Source organism: Amblyomma mixtum, chromosome 8 (genome assembly GCF_055824585.1).
Source record: "Amblyomma mixtum isolate Tamu chromosome 8, ASM5582458v1, whole genome shotgun sequence".
Lineage (NCBI taxonomy): Eukaryota > Metazoa > Arthropoda > Arachnida > Ixodida > Ixodidae > Amblyomma > Amblyomma mixtum.
This window is the reverse complement of record NC_143019.1, coordinates 17,250,307-17,269,805: the sequence shown is the minus strand read 5'-3', so window position 1 is coordinate 17,269,805 and position 19,499 is coordinate 17,250,307. Positions and strand designations below refer to the sequence as shown.

The following is a 19,499-nucleotide window of genomic DNA, read 5'->3' as shown; positions in this document are numbered from 1 at the left end:
TACTATGAAAGGTCATAACAGAAATGAAAGTACCAGAGCTATGAACCCTGGTATTAATATTTGTCAAAATGAAATTTAGTGCTGATTGCGTATTGACAATAACTCTTGTATGTATTTTGATTAGGTTTAGAAAACAAGAAGATTGCAACACAGTGTTAAATTTTCGAGTAGTGTTGGTGTAATCAAGTATATTTATCCCGAGGAGCACAATTAATCTTCCCAGTATTAGAAATATATTCGCAAAGGCCGGTCCAACAAAGGCACGAGCAAAACCATTTATTTACAATATTGGGCTGATTTCATGTGGTAGTTGGGATGTTAAAATCGCCACTGCGGACAAGGTGGAAATTGTTGCTGCGCACATATCCAAGCAATATCTAAAAAACTGAATGACAAATTTTTGTTTATGGTTAATGGGGGTTTAACGCCCCAAAGCTACTCAGGCTATGAGGGACGCCGTAGTGAAGGCCTCCGGAAAATTTGACCACCTGGGCTTCTTTGACTTGCCATGACATTGTACAGTATATGGGCCTCTATAATTTCGCCTTCATCGAAATTCGACCGTCGTGGTTGGTATCGAATTCGCATCTTCTGGGTAAGCAGCTGAGCACCATAATCATTGAGCCACAGCGGCAGATAATGAAAGGTTTTATATTGCCTCCTGGTGAACAATATACAACAAATATGGTTTCTTTTTCGCATTGTAAGGCGGTTACCTCAAAATGAGATGTTACTTTGCTAAAGTCAGGTGCGATTTCACAGTCCTTTCTCGCCATGACACGAACTGCAACACCACCACCTCGTCTGTCTGTACGATTTAAAAAGAAATTGTTATAACCTTGTAATTTTAACATTTGGCAACTATCAAGATACCACATTTCCAATAGCATCACAATACTAAATTTAAAGCTAAGGTCATCCAGAAATGAAGTAAGAATGGTCTCCTTTCTATTCACAGACCGTGCATTGATATAAGGAACAAATTCGCAAGATTTTGCAGGAGTTTCAATATCTTTACGGGAAATTAATTCTTGATATTTTATAACGGAATCTCTAGAACCCACAGTGCACTAGTCATTCTGCGTAATCAAATAAGCAAGACCTATACTGACGAAGAAAATGTTTTTTTTTAGATCAATTTCTTGCTCTATCAACACGGCTGAGCTGCCTTCTATCTGTTTGCTTTGCATAGATTTTGCCACTGTATGACCAGACTGATTTCCATTTGTGTTCGTGCTTTTTTTTACAGCCATCGCAAGCAGTTTCTTGAGAGCAGGACAAAGATGTTCATCCGCAAAAACAGGGGCTTGGTTGTCAAGACCTGGATCATCATTTGTTAGGCGTGCTTTCTTGGTCTTCTTCAGGACAGCGTCCCACTTCATGCATGTCTTGGAACTGCAATGCAATGTTTTCTGCCTTATCAATTTTTAACGTTGGCACCTGATGGAAGGCTTCAATGTCACTTTTCGCTATCAGTTCTTCAGCAGTGCTGCCAAGGTGTGGTCATGTGTGCGCTTTTTTAGATGAGGTTAAAGAAAAAAAAAGGACGTAAATTTTAAGTGATGAAAGCATGGAGTGGGTTTATTACACAAGTAGATATTGTATATGTGCATAATTGCCACTTGGTGCAATGGAGCAGTTCTTATTTATACACTGCATCACAGTTGTGTGCCAGTGAGTGGCATTCAGTTTTTTGGGGCGTCTTCAATAGCTATGCACTGCCCACATAGGAAAGTGTGATGAAAGGAATTCTCTCAAATGTTGAAGCAGCTTAAAAACATAATGTTGCATGCTGCTTCCTCCTTGTCAATTACTGCAAGTGGATGGTTCCAGCTGCGAGCTATGGCCATATCAGTCATCGATGCTTCCACTGCAGCATCCGTAGCCTTTGTGTAAATATCCGCCAGTTTCAGTCCCCATATGACTGCAGAGCAGTGTCTTTGCATGCAAAGAACTGCTTCTCTGTCCCTCATACCATCTGTGTGCATCAAAGTAACTAGAGCTCTGACGCAAGTCCATGTAGAGTCTCATGTCACTGCTTGTGTTTTTTTTATTTCATTTAAACTACCAGGTGTGCTCTCTTCACACTTTTGCTTTCTGATGTCATGGTGTGTGTTTTGTGTTTGCATGTGTGAGTTGCCTTTGCCTTAGTTTACTTCTTGTCTGTTTATGATGAACTCTGAATGGCTCATGTGCTCGTATGAAAGGAGATTTTCTTGGGAAAACATCTCTGCATGAGCAGCAGCAGTAGCTTTCATTGTATTGCGGTCAGATATTGCTAGAGTGAATTTGAACTCCCTTGAAAATAAACCCTTTAGCTTATGTGCATTTTATTGCATTTGCAGATAGAAAACGTTCTTGTAGTCTTGCTTATTGTAGTCATCAGAAAGAACTGAATTTCATACTGTCAGTTACAATTCTGGCACTGCATGAGTGATATCTGTTGCTATGAGCATGTAGTTTGCAATGTGATGCCTTTCTTTGCACATTTAGGTCTAAGCAAGTAGTCGCATTGTGCTACAGAATGTGCAGAAGTGTTAATGATTTGCAGTTAGTTTTACTTTGGTTGTTCCTGTCATATAACACTGCAGCTTCTTGTTGATGGTCGTCATCATGAGTTTCAGGAATTCCTGGACAACTGTTGCCACTTGTTTACTCTCTATGTTTAATTTTTTACGTCTGTAACGAACACTTAGTGCATGCTTTGCAGGATTCCAGTGATTTTATACAACACAATGCAAGTTGCAGTTTTTTCTCCTTCTTCGCATTTTGTTTTTCAAGGTTTATATCAGAAGGAGGAGGCATTGAGTAACGGCGCCAGAGAGGAGGCATAAAAAATTTGCCGGTCCTTACAAAAAAAAGTTGCGCGGTGCTTCCTACACCCCTCATTAGGCACCCTCAGCAGACAGCAAGTCTATGAAGCTATCGTTTCAGATACTAACGGTTTTTTTAAGTGTGCTCGATATTACACATGGCAACTTTGCTTGACGCTGGAGCAATGCACTCCTTCATTCTAGTCAACACTATTTGAATTGTCTATGCAGTGTTCTTTGTCAAGACTGTAAATTAGTCCACATTAGTTCTTCAGAAATTATCCTTTTCCTCTGTACTTGCCACTTTCCTCTTGTGAACCCTTTGGTGATGTGACTGCATGTGCAAAATGATCCATGGCTTTCAATGTATTCACACTTTCTCTTACCTTACTTTGTGGTCTTGAGTTGTTACATGAAAACATCCTGAAAAAGTTTGGGTTATGAATCAGTCCGTGCTCATTTCTTAAGTTTGCTTGCGAGTACTTTGTCTACTGCAGTGCTGGCATAAAGTCGAGTGCCTTTAAACTGGTGGCACCACTCTTTATCTCAGCTTGATCTCCAAGTTCGCTAGCATGTTGCAGAAGTATGTTATAATAACCGGTGAGGCAAGAGCTCCCATGCTTGACTAACGGAATCATAAGGCTTGGTTGCCTAATGTTGTGGGCATACGCATAACTTGCACACTGGAAGGTACACTATCTGCCTTAGCGGGATACATGCTTGTACCAACTACGGAAATCATCAGGGTGGACAAGCAGGCAAGCATAGCTGTACCAATGCAGTGTCTGAAGCAGGTGTTTTTACAGCAGGGGCTTCTAACACACGCGCTTTTGCATCCACTCTGGCAACTATTTGTAACAATCTGGCCACTCCAGTGACAGCCGTACACAACATTAACCACCTTGTTCACAGGCATACATGCAGAAATCCAGTTAAATTAAAGCCAATTTTAGCACTCGCTGTGAGACCTAAGGACAAGAGTACTGGACAGACAAACCCATTCAACCATTCAGTGTATGCAAGTGCAAAGCAAAAAACAAGTGAGCAAAGACATGAAACACCACTGCGCAGTTTTGTATTGTATTGAAAGAAATTTTCGTCTGAGAGGGGGTACAGTTTGGGTTCCATGACAGATTGGTCAAAAAAGTATGTGCCAATGTACTCAGAAACTTTTCTTTTTTACCATCAGCAGTCTCTGCTTTTTGGAAATCTGCAGTACAAACCAGCTTTGTCAACAAAAAAGCTATAAGAAGAGCCATTTATTCTAATGAGCTACTGAAGCAAACTCACAAAGCACTTTTCCTCATTCCAAACAAATGCATAATCAAATAGTATGTGTTCTGTGCTGCTGCTCTTCAAGCAGCAATTCTTAGTGGCTTCCAGTTGGCCTAACTATAATCTACCTTTAAAAGTCACACAGGGACCTGAAATGACAGTTCTTGAACACACAGTGTACATGTGCTTTTGCTGTTGGCACTGGGCCTTTTTTTAATTTTGGCTATTTTTCTCAATTTTACTTTGCAGACACCTGAACCAACACCGTCTGGAGATTTAGTATGGGCTACCAGTGGAAGGATTTTTCCCAGAAATATTGCAACATTCGTGGACCCAATGGATTGGCTTTCAGAGTTTCGGGAATAGTGCATCAACTGATGTAAAGAACAGAGTCTGTGAAGTGGAATGCATCTGAATGTATTTTGTTGCATCAAGAACTCATCCAGATCAGCGCGATGTGGAGGATGTGTGTTGTGAAATATTCCTAGTGAGGCATTGTATCTGAGCATAGAGAAACTGCATGCCAAAGAAACGTTTGGATTATTTGTTGAAGTCTCTGGTAAAAAAAAAGACGTGCTGGTGCAGAGTTAGTTCTTCTGCACCTGTGCATTTTGTGTGCCATCTGTCGCCTTACTTTATTCCTTCAGTGCCTCCGGTATTCATAATTGCCTTCTTTTGTTTGTCCCTTGTGGTTCTGGTAATATACAGTTGTATTTGTGGACTTTTTTATGAAAATTCAGCTTCTATTTTATAATTATATATATCTTTATAATTTTGCTATGAATTTTGCTCCTCAAAATCATCAATGCTAGCAATGAGTTAGTGACTTGAATTATTGACTCTCAGTGAATTGTTGACTTTCTTCAGTGATTTAATGTGGAGTTTTGTGTGCTCAGAAGTCGCATAGTCTGCCTCGGAATTTCTTCAGCATGAGCGCTTCTTTTACCAGTAATTAATCTATCACCAGTTTTTCACTTGGAAGTGTGCTTGTTGAAGGTATTGCTTTCATCATTAAAAACTAGCACATTTTAGTCAGATGGCCAACAGACAAGAACGCCAGTGAAAATTGACTTCTACAAGCTAGATTTTCAAATTTTCTTTGGCTTGTTGCATTGGGTTGAGCAAGGCATTGGGGTTCCACGTGACATGGGTGTTGATAGCAGCTATGTAACTGAGGCTCATTCGTTGCCGCAGCCTGACCACAATACTTTTTATGACAACCATGCATGATTTCATGGTTTCAGAGTCCCTAATGCAGTTTTTGAACCTACTTAACCGACTAACTGCTCTAAGCGGTTGGTGGTAGTGAACAAGCAGCGCTTAGCTTGCAGATGGCGAGGTGGTTGTGCTTCCCAGTCTGCAGAGGCATGTAAAAAACCGGAAAAACGCCCTAAATTACACAACTGCGCAGTTCAGCCAACATTACCACCGTCTTATTGTGCCCCTGGCTTCCCTACTTAGATAATTTTTAACTTGGACTGAATGTAACTCGTACTCAACTATTGATCTTTTTCAGTTAAAGCAAAATTTCAAAAACTAATTTCAACATACTTTTGCTGGTTTCTTTCAGTTTAAACCAAAAGGACTAACTCCTATCTATAGCACTTTGTCACTGGTTTTATTAGATAGACATTCTTAGCCTATGTGTATATACCAGGTCATTGTTGTCATGACAGCATTAATGAGGTGAGTGAAAGAGTGAAAGTACACAGCTGTTAACTTGATTCTAAGCTGGCCTGGCTTGGTGCATCTATTTCTCTTGATAATCAAACATTAAAACCTCGGCAAGAGAACATCAATGTAGAAAAGTTTGTTTTAAAGCCGAGTTCCTTTTAGCATCAAGCCGTTGACTCAAATGTTGCATATGTTTGTATGACTCTTGTTTATGGTTGCTTTCTGCATACAATTTCTTGTGGCCTTAGTGCCATGTGAGCAGTGACATGTGAGGTGCTGTGGTTGACTGCAAACGCTCTGGACAATGCAGGTTTGGTCTCCACATGTCGGAGCTGTGAGCCATCTCCTGGAGAAAGTGCACGTGTGAAGAGGTCTCCTTCACCCCATGGTGTAGCAACTCCTCGTACTGACATGGAAAATCGCCAGAGTAAACACAGAGCCAACCAGCTACACCAGTGCAACCACTGTAAGAAGACCTTTGTGAGGAAATGCCACCTGGATCAACACCTTCGCATTCACACCAATGAGCGTCCATATCAGTGCGACATCTGTGGCAGCAGATTTAAGTGGGCAGGACAATTGAGTAAACACCATCGCATCCACACCGGAGAGCGTCCTTTCCGCTGTGAGCACTGTGGCAACAGATTTAAACTTAGGCACCACTTGGTTAAACATGTTCGCACCCACACAGGAGAGAGGCCGTACCAATGCCAGCTGTGCCCCATGACCTTTAAACAAAAGGAACACCTCGCGAGTCATGTGCGATCCCACAGGGGTGAGAAACCGTTTCAGTGTTGCTTCTGCGCAAAGGCGTTTGCCAAGAAGTGCAGTTTGAAGCACCATGAAAAGAGAGAGCACTCTTCAGTTACTGGAGTTCCATAATGTTCTGGTGCCCTTTCATATAGTTAACTATGACAAGCATTCCTAGCTAATCTACAAATATGCTTATGCTGGCAATGCAACTACTATGTTGACAAAATACATTTGTGAAATATGTATTCACATGTCGTCACTGCAGATTGGTACAGTGTTGCTCTTTAGATGGTGTTCCTTCAGGTGAAGCACGTGTGCATTAAGCTCCCAAACAGGCAATTTGTGTTTAAATCATCAAAGGCCTGCATATTCTTTCTTTCGATTCGAACAATACTTCCAGATTCATGGTTGCTCTAAAGGGACACTGAGGACAGATTAAAGGCTGCGATGTTAAAATGACAACGAAGCTACTTACTCTCAAGACAGTTTTATGTATTAGAAAGGGTAAAAGAGAGGATTGCAGGTACTGGCTGTCTTTACAAGCATAGTGCGATGAAGTCAGTGCGCTTTTTGGTGCACGAATTCCTGATGGTAGACTACACCGCCATTCACTTCTCTATGCAATTTTTCACAGCAATAAATGCATCTTATGCAGCTTGAAAAACAAGAATACAGTGGCAAATTTCATAGATTTGGCTTTTCTTAAACAATAGAATAGTTTCCCTTGATGGTTTTTAATCTGACATGAAGCAGGTAGTGTTTTAACCTTCGTGATTTACGTGCAAGACACGTCTTTTCAAGTGTGTAGGTGTCTCAAGCGGTGAAGTACTTCCTCCATTCCACTTTATTAGGCTGTTGTCTCCCAAACACTCAGCTTTCATCTTCACTGAAAGAAGTTCTTTTGCTAGTGCATGCTCTTGCCTTTCCCTAACATGAGTGCTGCGAAAAGAAAAGGTTGCCTGTCTATCTCACAGTGATGCATCGTAAGTAAATTTTTTGGCACTGATTTGCTAATTCATGCATTAAAGTCATTACAGTTACATTGGCTTGATTCAGTGAAAGCGCAATGAAATGCAGCTCCTGTCACTTTATACAGGGTTTTTCACCTAAGACTACCTAATTTTTAAAAACAGGCTTTTTGACCTAGAAGAGCATATTTTTGGGCATACCATCATCAGAAAAGAGCTAGTACATGCTAACGAGTAGGCTGGTTAACTAATATTGAATAGTTAACTTTTAACTATTACCATCAGGTTCCTTAATTACTAAGAGGCATGTACTCCACTGTGTGTAGTATCCGTGTCAGTTTTTAAAATTTCGAAAAAGCAGTTGCCCTCGCCTCGTTCCCCCTTGAAATTTTGGCTGTTTTGACAAGTTCTCTGGAGAGGTTGCTTTACCTGCAAACATCTGAGGAGTGGATGTATTTTGTCAAGATTCAGCCAAAATTTGTTGGGCTACAGCAGCGAGGGTAACTGCGTTTTCTGAATTCTAAAAACTGATACAGATATTAAATTTAGTGGGCTACACAACTCTTCATAATCATGTGCCTAACAATAGATGAAAAGTTAACTATTCAATATTAACAAGTCTGCTAGTTAGCACATCTTAGCTGTTTTCTGATGTACTACATCGCTCACCAAGCTATGCCAAAAAAAGTGCTCTTCTAGCTCAAAAAGCATATTTCTAAAAATTACGTAAAGTCTGAAGTGAAACACTCTGTATATTCATGTTGGTCTAACCGCATTAGTGAGAGGTGTGAAAAGAGACAGTGTAATGCATAGCTTGGAGAAGCTGTGGTGAGATTTTGTATGCTGACTTTAAGAGTGGACTTTTGACAGTTTTTAGGAAAAATGAAAAGAATTTCGCTGTGCCGGGCTGTGCATAACTATTTATTCAACAAGTGCCTCTGTTTTGGATGTCTGTGTGTCTGATATCACTGTTGCAAATTGTGACCTCGACATTTTCAGTGTTTTGTGTGGTTCAGCTGACGGTTTTTGCGTTATCTTCAAGAAAGTGGTCGCGGTGTTTCACTTTATTGTAGCCTTTTTTTCACGTCCCAAACTAATAACCGTTTTACTGAAACAAGCCTCCCCTCATTTGCATCATGTTTCTCTGCAAACCCAAAACATGCCATACTGACAAGAGGTAACTGAATTGTGGTCACTGAGATAAGCACTGCTCGCATTGATTACAATGTATGCAAATTCAGATGTAAAAACCAAGGAGCATGTGTGGAGAAAATTTTCTAGAATGTAGAGGGAAGTTCATTGTTCTTGTTGTTATCTTGCATTTTCTGTCTTTTTTGCATGACATTGCTTATTTCACGAGTGTTTTTTTTAGGTTTTGGAGCCAGAAAGTTCTGTGCTGTGCCCATTTGCTATATTTTTTTATTTTCAGTGGAATCCCAAAGCTTTGTGTTGCTTTCTAAGATAACATTTCTCTACCAAGTGTCACATTGTGCACATCATAAGCGAATTAGAGATTCAGCAATATGTGTTTCATGCCATATGATTACTTGGGCTGCTGCCTTTAGGGTGAATATCAAGGTGTTATAAAAATTTTTCATTATTAAAATTTTTTTCTTGGAGAGATCTGAGCTGGTCAGTTATGTACAAAGTTAAAATGTTATGCAGAAATCATTAATAAAATCGCCTTGGAGTTTGGTGGTGATTCCAGAGGTGACCAATTATAATGAGCATTACCAAAAAGTATGAGTAAATAGAAATGAGTCAGAGAAGTTTATGTAATGTTGTTTGTTATTGGTTAAATTTTTGTAGTTTTATAGCTTTTTGTAGCTTCAGCTTTTTGTTATTTGTTTGCTTTGCTTTTTTTTGCTTTAAGGCTGCCGAGAATACTTGTGCACATGCTCAGGTGGAGCTTGGTGTCATTGCATTTGTCAATTCTTTGTTTTGTTCCACTTGTGTTTGTAATTTGCTTTCTGAGTGTCTATGGGACATGTGATGATGCTGGAGTGTGACATAAAGAGTATTAGAGTTGACTATACATTCACTGCCTTTCTTGTCGGTTTCTGGTGAAATTTTCGCAAGTCAGGTGTTTATGTGGAGCACAGTCTGTTCCAGCCTTGTGCAGTTGCTTGCAAGCTTTCAATGCTTTTTAGAGTCGCAGCTTTACTGGGGCTACTTGTGGTTTTAAGGGTGTCATTTTCGTGAAGTAACCAAAACCTCCTTCATTCACCCACTGGCAAAGAGTGTGTTGTACAGGTGTTCCCGATATATGACCTATGGACCCTCATTTAGACCCTCAAAAAAGGAGCACCCGCGATTTCAGTTAAAGTTGTCACTCTGAATCTCTAGCAGCTAATGCAGTAGTTAGTGAAATTGCAATTCTTGAACATGCAAAGGACATAGTGATGCTCTTGGTATTGGGGCTTTCTTTTAATTGACCTTTTTTTCTGTTTTATGTTGCAGGCATTTGAACCAACATCATCAAGGCAGTTAGTACAAGCTGAAAATGGAAGATTTTTGCAAAACATGTTGCCAACAGTTATGGACGAAATGGATATACTTTCATAGGTGTTGAAATAGTGCACCATGTGATGTGAAGCATAGTATTTTTGAACAAAGCGGAGTGAGAGACCTATTTCGTTACATTAAAAGCTCATTCACTTGAGTGAGACGTGGAGAATGTGTGTTGTCAATTATACCATGTGTGACGTTGTGTTTAAGCATCAAACAATATGCTAAAGAAGTCTTGTCATTATTAGGGGAAGTCTCTCGAGAAAGAGGTTACTTCCTTCCTGTTGGCCTAACTACAATCTACCTTTCAAAGTCACACAGGGACCTGAAATGACAGTTCTTGAACACACAGTGTACATGTGCTTTTGCTGTTGGCACTGGGCCTTTTTTTAATTTTGGCTATTTTTCTCAATTTTACTTTGCAGACACCTGAACCAACACCGTCTGGAGATTTAGTATGGGCTACCAGTGGAAGGATTTTTCCCAGAAATATTGCAACATTCGTGGACCCAATGGATTGGCTTTCAGAGTTTCGGGAATAGTGCATCAACTGATGTAAAGAACAGTGTCTGTGAAGTGGAATGCATCTGAATGTATTTTGTTGCATCAAGAACTCATCCAGATCAGCGCGATGTGGAGGATATGTGTTGTGAAATATTCCTAGTGTGACATTGTATCTGAGCATAGAGAAACTGCATGCCAAAGAAACCTTTGGATTATTTGTTGAAGTCTCTGGTAAAAAAAAAATTGTGCTGGTGCAGAGGTAGTTCTTCTGCACCTGTGCATTTTGTGTGCCATCTGTCGCCTTACTTTATTCCTTCAGTGCCTTTCGTAATTTTTCGTAATTGCCTTCTTTTGTTTGTCCCTTGTGGTTCTGTTAATATACAGTTGAATTTCATGGACTTTTTTATGAAAATTCAGCTTTTTTTATAATTATATATGTCTATATATTTTTGCTATGAATTTTTCTCTTCAAAATCATCAATTCTAGCAACGAGTTAGTGACTTGAATTATTGACTCTCAGTGAATTGTTGACTTTTTTCAGTGATTTAATGTGGAGTTTTGTGTGGTCTGAAGTCGCATAGTCTGCCTCGGAATTTCGTCAGCATGAGCGCTTCTTTTACCAGTAATTGACATAATGTATCACCAATTTTTCACTTGGAAGTGTGCTTGTTGAAGATATTGCTTTCATCATTAAAAACTAGCACATTTTAATGAGATGGCCAGCAGACAAGAACGCCAGTGAAAATTTACTTCTACAAACTAGATTGGCAAATTTTCTTTGGGTAGTTGCATTGGGTTGAGCAAGGCATTGGGGCTCCACGTGGCATGGGTGTTGATTGCAGCTATGTAACTGAGGCTCATTCGTTGCCGCAGCCTGACTACAATACTTTTTATGACAACCATGCATGGTTTCATGTCAAGAGTCCCTAATGCAGTTTTTAAACCTACTTAACCGACTAACTGCTCTAAGCGGTTGGTGGTAGTGAACAAGCAGCGCTTAGCTTGCAGATGGCGAGGTGGTTGTGCTTCCTGGTCTGCAGAGGCATGAAGCAAGTGGAAAAATTTGTCAAATCACTTAGCGCAGCTCAGCCAACATTACCACCGTCTCATTGTGCCCCTGGCTTCCCTACTTAGATAATTTTTAACTTGGACTGAATGTAACTCGTACTCAACTATTGATCTTTTTCAGTTAAAGCCAAATTTCAAAAACTAATTTCAACATACTTTTGCTGGTTTCTTTCGGTTTAGACCAAAAGGACTAACTCCTATCTATAGCACTTTGTCACTGGTTTTATTAGATAGACATTCTTAGCCTGTGTGTATATACCAGGTCATTGTTGTCATGACAGCATTAATGAGGTGAGTGAAAGAGTGAAAGTACACAGCTGTTAACTTGATTCTAAGCTGGCCTGGCTTGGTGCATCTATTTCTCTTGATAATCAAACATTAGCACCTCGGCAAGAGAACATCAATGTAGAAAAGTTTGTTTTAAAGCCGAGTTCCTTTTAGCATCAAGCCGTTGACTCAAATGTTGCATATGTTTGTATGACTCTTGTTTATGGTTGCTTTCTGCATACAATTTCTTGTGGCCTTAGTGCCATGTGAGCAGTGACATGTGAGGTGCTGTGGTTGACTGCAAACGCTCTGGACAATGCAGGTTTGGTCTCCACACGTCGGAGCCGTGAGCCATCTCCTGGAGAAAGTGCACATGTGAAGAGGTCTCCTTCACCCCATGGTGTAGCAACTCCTCGTACTGACATGGAAAATCGCCAGAGAAAACACAGAGCCAACCAGCTACACCAGTGCAACCACTGTAAGAAGACCTTTGTGAGGAAATGCCACCTGGATCAACACCTTCGCATTCACACCAATGAGCGTCCATATCAGTGCGACATCTGTGGCAGCAGATTTAAGTGGACAGGACAATTGAGTAAACACCATCGCATCCACACCGGAGAGCGTCCTTTCCGCTGTGAGCACTGTGGCAACAGATTTAAACTTAGGCACCACTTGGTTAAACATGTTCGCACCCACACAGGAGAGAGGCCGTACCAATGCCAGCTGTGCCCCATGACCTTTAAACAAAAGGAACACCTCGCGAGTCATGTGCGATCCCACAGGGGTGAGAAACCGTTTCAGTGTTGCTTCTGCGCAAAGGCGTTTGCCAAGAAGTGCAGTTTGAAGCACCATGAAAAGAGAGAGCACTCTTCAGTTACTGGAGTTCCATAATGTTCTGGTGCCCTTTCATATAGTTAACTATGACAAGCATTCCTAGCTAATCTACAAATATGCTTATGCTGGCAATGCAACTACTATGTTGACAAAATACATTTGTGAAATATGTATTCACATGCCGTCACTGCAGATTGGTACAGTGTTGCTCTTTAGATGGTGTTCCTTCAGGTGAAGCACGTGCATTAAGCTCCCAAACAGGCAATTTGTGTTTAAATCATCAAAGGCCTGCATATTCTTTCTTTCGATTCGAACAATACTTCCAGATTCATGGTTGCTCTAAAGGGACACTGAGGACAGATTAAAGGCTGCGATGTTAAAATGACAACGAAGCTACTTACTCTCAAGACAGTTTTATGTATTAGAAAGGGTAAAAGAGAGGATTGCAGGTACTGGCTGTCTTTACAAGCATAGTGCGATGAAGTCAGTGCGCTTTTTGGTGCACGAATTCCTGATGGTAGACTACACCGCCATTCACTTCTCTATGCAATTTTTCACAGCAATAAATGCATCTTATGCAGCTTGAAAAACAAGAATACAGTGGCAAATTTCATAGATTTGGCTTTTCTTAAACAATAGAATAGTTTCCCTTGATGGTTTTTAATCTGACATGAAGCAGGTAGTGTTTTAACCTTCGTGATTTACGTGCAAGACACGTCTTTTCAAGTGTGTAGGTGTCTCAAGCGGTGAAGTACTTCCTCCATTCCACTTTATTAGGCTGTTGTCTCCCAAACACTCAGCTTTCATCTTCACTGAAAGAAGTTCTTTTGCTAGTGCATGCTCTTGCCTTTCCCTAACATGAGTGCTGCGAAAAGAAAAGGTTGCCTGTCTATCTCACAGTGATGCATCGTAAGTAAATTTTTTGGCACTGATTTGCTAATTCATGCATTAAAGTCATTACAGTTACATTGGCTTGATTCAGTGAAAGCGCAATGAAATGCAGCTCCTGTCACTTTATACAGGGTTTTTCACCTAAGACTACCTAATTTTTAAAAACAGGCTTTTTGACCTAGAAGAGCATATTTTTGGGCATACCATCATCAGAAAAGAGCTAGTACATGCTAACGAGTAGGCTGGTTAACTAATATTGAATAGTTAACTTTTAACTATTACCATCAGGTTCCTTAATTACTAAGAGGCATGTACTCCACTGTGTGTAGTATCCGTGTCAGTTTTTAAAATTTCGAAAAAGCAGTTGCCCTCGCCTCGTTCCCCCTTGAAATTTTGGCTGTTTTGACAAGTTCTCTGGAGAGGTTGCTTTACCTGCAAACATCTGAGGAGTGGATGTATTTTGTCAAGATTCAGCCAAAATTTGTTGGGCTACAGCAGCGAGGGTAACTGCGTTTTCTGAATTCTAAAAACTGATACAGATATTAAATTTAGTGGGCTACACAACTCTTCATAATCATGTGCCTAACAATAGATGAAAAGTTAACTATTCAATATTAACAAGTCTGCTAGTTAGCACATCTTAGCTGTTTTCTGATGTACTACATCGCTCACCAAGCTATGCCAAAAAAAGTGCTCTTCTAGCTCAAAAAGCATATTTCTAAAAATTACGTAAAGTCTGAAGTGAAACACTCTGTATATTCATGTTGGTCTAACCGCATTAGTGAGAGGTGTGAAAAGAGACAGTGTAATGCATAGCTTGGAGAAGCTGTGGTGAGATTTTGTATGCTGACTTTAAGAGTGGACTTTTGACAGTTTTTAGGAAAAATGAAAAGAATTTCGCTGTGCCGGGCTGTGCATAACTATTTATTCAACAAGTGCCTCTGTTTTGGATGTCTGTGTGTCTGATATCACTGTTGCAAATTGTGACCTCGACATTTTCAGTGTTTTGTGTGGTTCAGCTGACGGTTTTTGCGTTATCTTCAAGAAAGTGGTCGCGGTGTTTCACTTTATTGTAGCCTTTTTTTCACGTCCCAAACTAATAACCGTTTTACTGAAACAAGCCTCCCCTCATTTGCATCATGTTTCTCTGCAAACCCAAAACATGCCATACTGACAAGAGGTAACTGAATTGTGGTCACTGAGATAAGCACTGCTCGCATTGATTACAATGTATGCAAATTCAGATGTAAAAACCAAGGAGCATGTGTGGAGAAAATTTTCTAGAATGTAGAGGGAAGTTCATTGTTCTTGTTGTTATCTTGCATTTTCTGTCTTTTTTGCATGACATTGCTTATTTCACGAGTGTTTTTTTTAGGTTTTGGAGCCAGAAAGTTCTGTGCTGTGCCCATTTGCTATATTTTTTTATTTTCAGTGGAATCCCAAAGCTTTGTGTTGCTTTCTAAGATAACATTTCTCTACCAAGTGTCACATTGTGCACATCATAAGCGAATTAGAGATTCAGCAATATGTGTTTCATGCCATATGATTACTTGGGCTGCTGCCTTTAGGGTGAATATCAAGGTGTTATAAAAATTTTTCATTATTAAAATTTTTTTCTTGGAGAGATCTGAGCTGGTCAGTTATGTACAAAGTTAAAATGTTATGCAGAAATCATTAATAAAATCGCCTTGGAGTTTGGTGGTGATTCCAGAGGTGACCAATTATAATGAGCATTACCAAAAAGTATGAGTAAATAGAAATGAGTCAGAGAAGTTTATGTAATGTTGTTTGTTATTGGTTAAATTTTTGTAGTTTTATAGCTTTTTGTAGCTTCAGCTTTTTGTTATTTGTTTGCTTTGCTTTTTTTTGCTTTAAGGCTGCCGAGAATACTTGTGCACATGCTCAGGTGGAGCTTGGTGTCATTGCATTTGTCAATTCTTTGTTTTGTTCCACTTGTGTTTGTAATTTGCTTTCTGAGTGTCTATGGGACATGTGATGATGCTGGAGTGTGACATAAAGAGTATTAGAGTTGACTATACATTCACTGCCTTTCTTGTCGGTTTCTGGTGAAATTTTCGCAAGTCAGGTGTTTATGTGGAGCACAGTCTGTTCCAGCCTTGTGCAGTTGCTTGCAAGCTTTCAATGCTTTTTAGAGTCGCAGCTTTACTGGGGCTACTTGTGGTTTTAAGGGTGTCATTTTCGTGAAGTAACCAAAACCTCCTTCATTCACCCACTGGCAAAGAGTGTGTTGTACAGGTGTTCCCGATATATGACCTATGGACCCTCATTTAGACCCTCAAAAAAGGAGCACCCGCGATTTCAGTTAAAGTTGTCACTCTGAATCTCTAGCAGCTAATGCAGTAGTTAGTGAAATTGCAATTCTTGAACATGCAAAGGACATAGTGATGCTCTTGGTATTGGGGCTTTCTTTTAATTGACCTTTTTTTCTGTTTTATGTTGCAGGCATTTGAACCAACATCATCAAGGCAGTTAGTACAAGCTGAAAATGGAAGATTTTTGCAAAACATGTTGCCAACAGTTATGGACGAAATGGATATACTTTCATAGGTGTTGAAATAGTGCACCATGTGATGTGAAGCATAGTATTTTTGAACAAAGCGGAGTGAGAGACCTATTTCGTTACATTAAAAGCTCATTCACTTGAGTGAGACGTGGAGAATGTGTGTTGTCAATTATACCATGTGTGACGTTGTGTTTAAGCATCAAACAATATGCTAAAGAAGTCTTGTCATTATTAGGGGAAGTCTCTCGAGAAAGAGGTTACTTCCTTCCTGTTGGCCTAACTACAATCTACCTTTCAAAGTCACACAGGGACCTGAAATGACAGTTCTTGAACACACAGTGTACATGTGCTTTTGCTGTTGGCACTGGGCCTTTTTTTAATTTTGGCTATTTTTCTCAATTTTACTTTGCAGACACCTGAACCAACACCGTCTGGAGATTTAGTATGGGCTACCAGTGGAAGGATTTTTCCCAGAAATATTGCAACATTCGTGGACCCAATGGATTGGCTTTCAGAGTTTCGGGAATAGTGCATCAACTGATGTAAAGAACAGTGTCTGTGAAGTGGAATGCATCTGAATGTATTTTGTTGCATCAAGAACTCATCCAGATCAGCGCGATGTGGAGGATATGTGTTGTGAAATATTCCTAGTGTGACATTGTATCTGAGCATAGAGAAACTGCATGCCAAAGAAACCTTTGGATTATTTGTTGAAGTCTCTGGTAAAAAAAAAATTGTGCTGGTGCAGAGGTAGTTCTTCTGCACCTGTGCATTTTGTGTGCCATCTGTCGCCTTACTTTATTCCTTCAGTGCCTTTCGTAATTTTTCGTAATTGCCTTCTTTTGTTTGTCCCTTGTGGTTCTGTTAATATACAGTTGAATTTCATGGACTTTTTTATGAAAATTCAGCTTTTTTTATAATTATATATGTCTATATATTTTTGCTATGAATTTTTCTCTTCAAAATCATCAATTCTAGCAACGAGTTAGTGACTTGAATTATTGACTCTCAGTGAATTGTTGACTTTTTTCAGTGATTTAATGTGGAGTTTTGTGTGGTCTGAAGTCGCATAGTCTGCCTCGGAATTTCGTCAGCATGAGCGCTTCTTTTACCAGTAATTGACATAATGTATCACCAATTTTTCACTTGGAAGTGTGCTTGTTGAAGATATTGCTTTCATCATTAAAAACTAGCACATTTTAATGAGATGGCCAGCAGACAAGAACGCCAGTGAAAATTTACTTCTACAAACTAGATTGGCAAATTTTCTTTGGGTAGTTGCATTGGGTTGAGCAAGGCATTGGGGCTCCACGTGGCATGGGTGTTGATTGCAGCTATGTAACTGAGGCTCATTCGTTGCCGCAGCCTGACTACAATACTTTTTATGACAACCATGCATGGTTTCATGTCAAGAGTCCCTAATGCAGTTTTTAAACCTACTTAACCGACTAACTGCTCTAAGCGGTTGGTGGTAGTGAACAAGCAGCGCTTAGCTTGCAGATGGCGAGGTGGTTGTGCTTCCTGGTCTGCAGAGGCATGAAGCAAGTGGAAAAATTTGTCAAATCACTTAGCGCAGCTCAGCCAACATTACCACCGTCTCATTGTGCCCCTGGCTTCCCTACTTAGATAATTTTTAACTTGGACTGAATGTAACTCGTACTCAACTATTGATCTTTTTCAGTTAAAGCCAAATTTCAAAAACTAATTTCAACATACTTTTGCTGGTTTCTTTCGGTTTAGACCAAAAGGACTAACTCCTATCTATAGCACTTTGTCACTGGTTTTATTAGATAGACATTCTTAGCCTGTGTGTATATACCAGGTCATTGTTGTCATGACAGCATTAATGAGGTGAGTGAAAGAGTGAAAGTACACAGCTGTTAACTTGATTCTAAGCTGGCCTGGCTTGGTGCATCTATTTCTCTTGATAATCAAACATTAGCACCTCGGCAAGAGAACATCAATGTAGAAAAGTTTGTTTTAAAGCCGAGTTCCTTTTAGCATCAAGCCGTTGACTCAAATGTTGCATATGTTTGTATGACTCTTGTTTATGGTTGCTTTCTGCATACAATTTCTTGTGGCCTTAGTGCCATGTGAGCAGTGACATGTGAGGTGCTGTGGTTGACTGCAAACGCTCTGGACAATGCAGGTTTGGTCTCCACACGTCGGAGCCGTGAGCCATCTCCTGGAGAAAGTGCACATGTGAAGAGGTCTCCTTCACCCCATGGTGTAGCAACTCCTCGTACTGACATGGAAAATCGCCAGAGAAAACACAGAGCCAACCAGCTACACCAGTGCAACCACTGTAAGAAGACCTTTGTGAGGAAATGCCACCTGGATCAACACCTTCGCATTCACACCAATGAGCGTCCATATCAGTGCGACATCTGTGGCAGCAGATTTAAGTGGACAGGACAATTGAGTAAACACCATCGCATCCACACCGGAGAGCGTCCTTTCCGCTGTGAGCACTGTGGCAACAGATTTAAACTTAGGCACCACTTGGTTAAACATGTTCGCACCCACACAGGAGAGAGGCCGTACCAATGCCAGCTGTGCCCCATGACCTTTAAACAAAAGGAACACCTCGCGAGTCATGTGCGATCCCACAGGGGTGAGAAACCGTTTCAGTGTTGCTTCTGCGCAAAGGCGTTTGCCAAGAAGTGCAGTTTGAAGCACCATGAAAAGAGAGAGCACTCTTCAGTTACTGGAGTTCCATAATGTTCTGGTGCCCTTTCATATAGTTAACTATGACAAGCATTCCTAGCTAATCTACAAATATGCTTATGCTGGCAATGCAACTACTATGTTGACAAAATACATTTGTGAAATATGTATTCACATGCCGTCACTGCAGATTGGTACAGTGTTGCTCTTTAGATGGTGTTCCTTCAGGTGAAGCACGTGCATTAAGCTCCCAAACAGGCAATTTGTGTTTAAATCATCAAAGGCCTGCATATTCTTTCTTTCGATTCGAACAATACTTCCAGATTCATGGTTGCTCTAAAGGGACACTGAGGACAGATTAAAGGCTGCGATGTTAAAATGACAACGAAGCTACTTACTCTCAAGACAGTTTTATGTATTAGAAAGGGTAAAAGAGAGGATTGCAGGTACTGGCTGTCTTTACAAGCATAGTGCGATGAAGTCAGTGCGCTTTTTGGTGCACGAATTCCTGATGGTAGACTACACCGCCATTCACTTCTCTATGCAATTTTTCACAGCAATAAATGCATCTTATGCAGCTTGAAAAACAAGAATACAGTGGCAAATTTCATAGATTTGGCTTTTCTTAAACAATAGAATAGTTTCCCTTGATGGTTTTTAATCTGACATGAAGCAGGTAGTGTTTTAACCTTCGTGATTTACGTGCAAGACACGTCTTTTCAAGTGTGTAGGTGTCTCAAGCGGTGAAG

The 19,499-nt window shown here is 40.2% G+C and overlaps 2 protein-coding genes across 8 annotated transcripts in view; both read left to right on the top strand.

Moving 5' to 3' along the window:
* Positions 1–9,524, top strand: part of LOC149331514 (uncharacterized) — a 49,906-nt gene extending 40,382 nt beyond the window's left edge. For 2 of the 7 annotated variants that reach the window (XM_089556697.1, XM_089556694.1), the window contains exons 2-4: positions 1,250–1,497; positions 4,338–4,554; positions 6,073–9,524. In XM_089556697.1, coding sequence (XP_089412823.1) covers positions 4,494–4,554; positions 6,073–6,644 — 633 coding nt within the window. In that variant the 5' untranslated portion in view covers positions 1,250–1,497; positions 4,338–4,493 and the 3' untranslated portion in view covers positions 6,645–9,524. Of the gene's footprint in view, positions 1–442; positions 1,498–4,337; positions 4,555–6,072 lie in introns of those variants that run through there. The other 5 variants (XM_089556699.1, XM_089556698.1, XM_089556701.1 and 2 more) reach the window with 4 other exon arrangements.
* A 138-nt stretch (positions 9,525–9,662) lies between these two features.
* Positions 9,663–18,971, top strand: LOC149331513 (uncharacterized). Its single transcript, XM_089557353.1, has 4 exons — positions 9,663–12,716; positions 16,023–16,048; positions 16,496–16,512; positions 18,185–18,971. Exons 1-4 carry the CDS (start codon positions 12,255–12,257, stop codon positions 18,802–18,804), a joined length of 1,125 nt encoding a protein of 374 aa, XP_089413479.1. The 5' UTR covers positions 9,663–12,254; the 3' UTR covers positions 18,805–18,971.
* Positions 18,972–19,499: the final 528 nt, after the last annotated feature.

Coding starts and splice junctions, on each gene's coding strand:
- LOC149331513 (XM_089557353.1), top strand. CDS start 12,255: ATGGAAAATCGCCAGAGAAAACACAGAGCCAACCAGCTACACCAGTGC. Junction 12,717..16,022: donor AGCACTCTTCAGTTACTGGA/GTTCCATAATGT, acceptor TTTATGTTGCAG/GCATTTGAACCAACATCATC.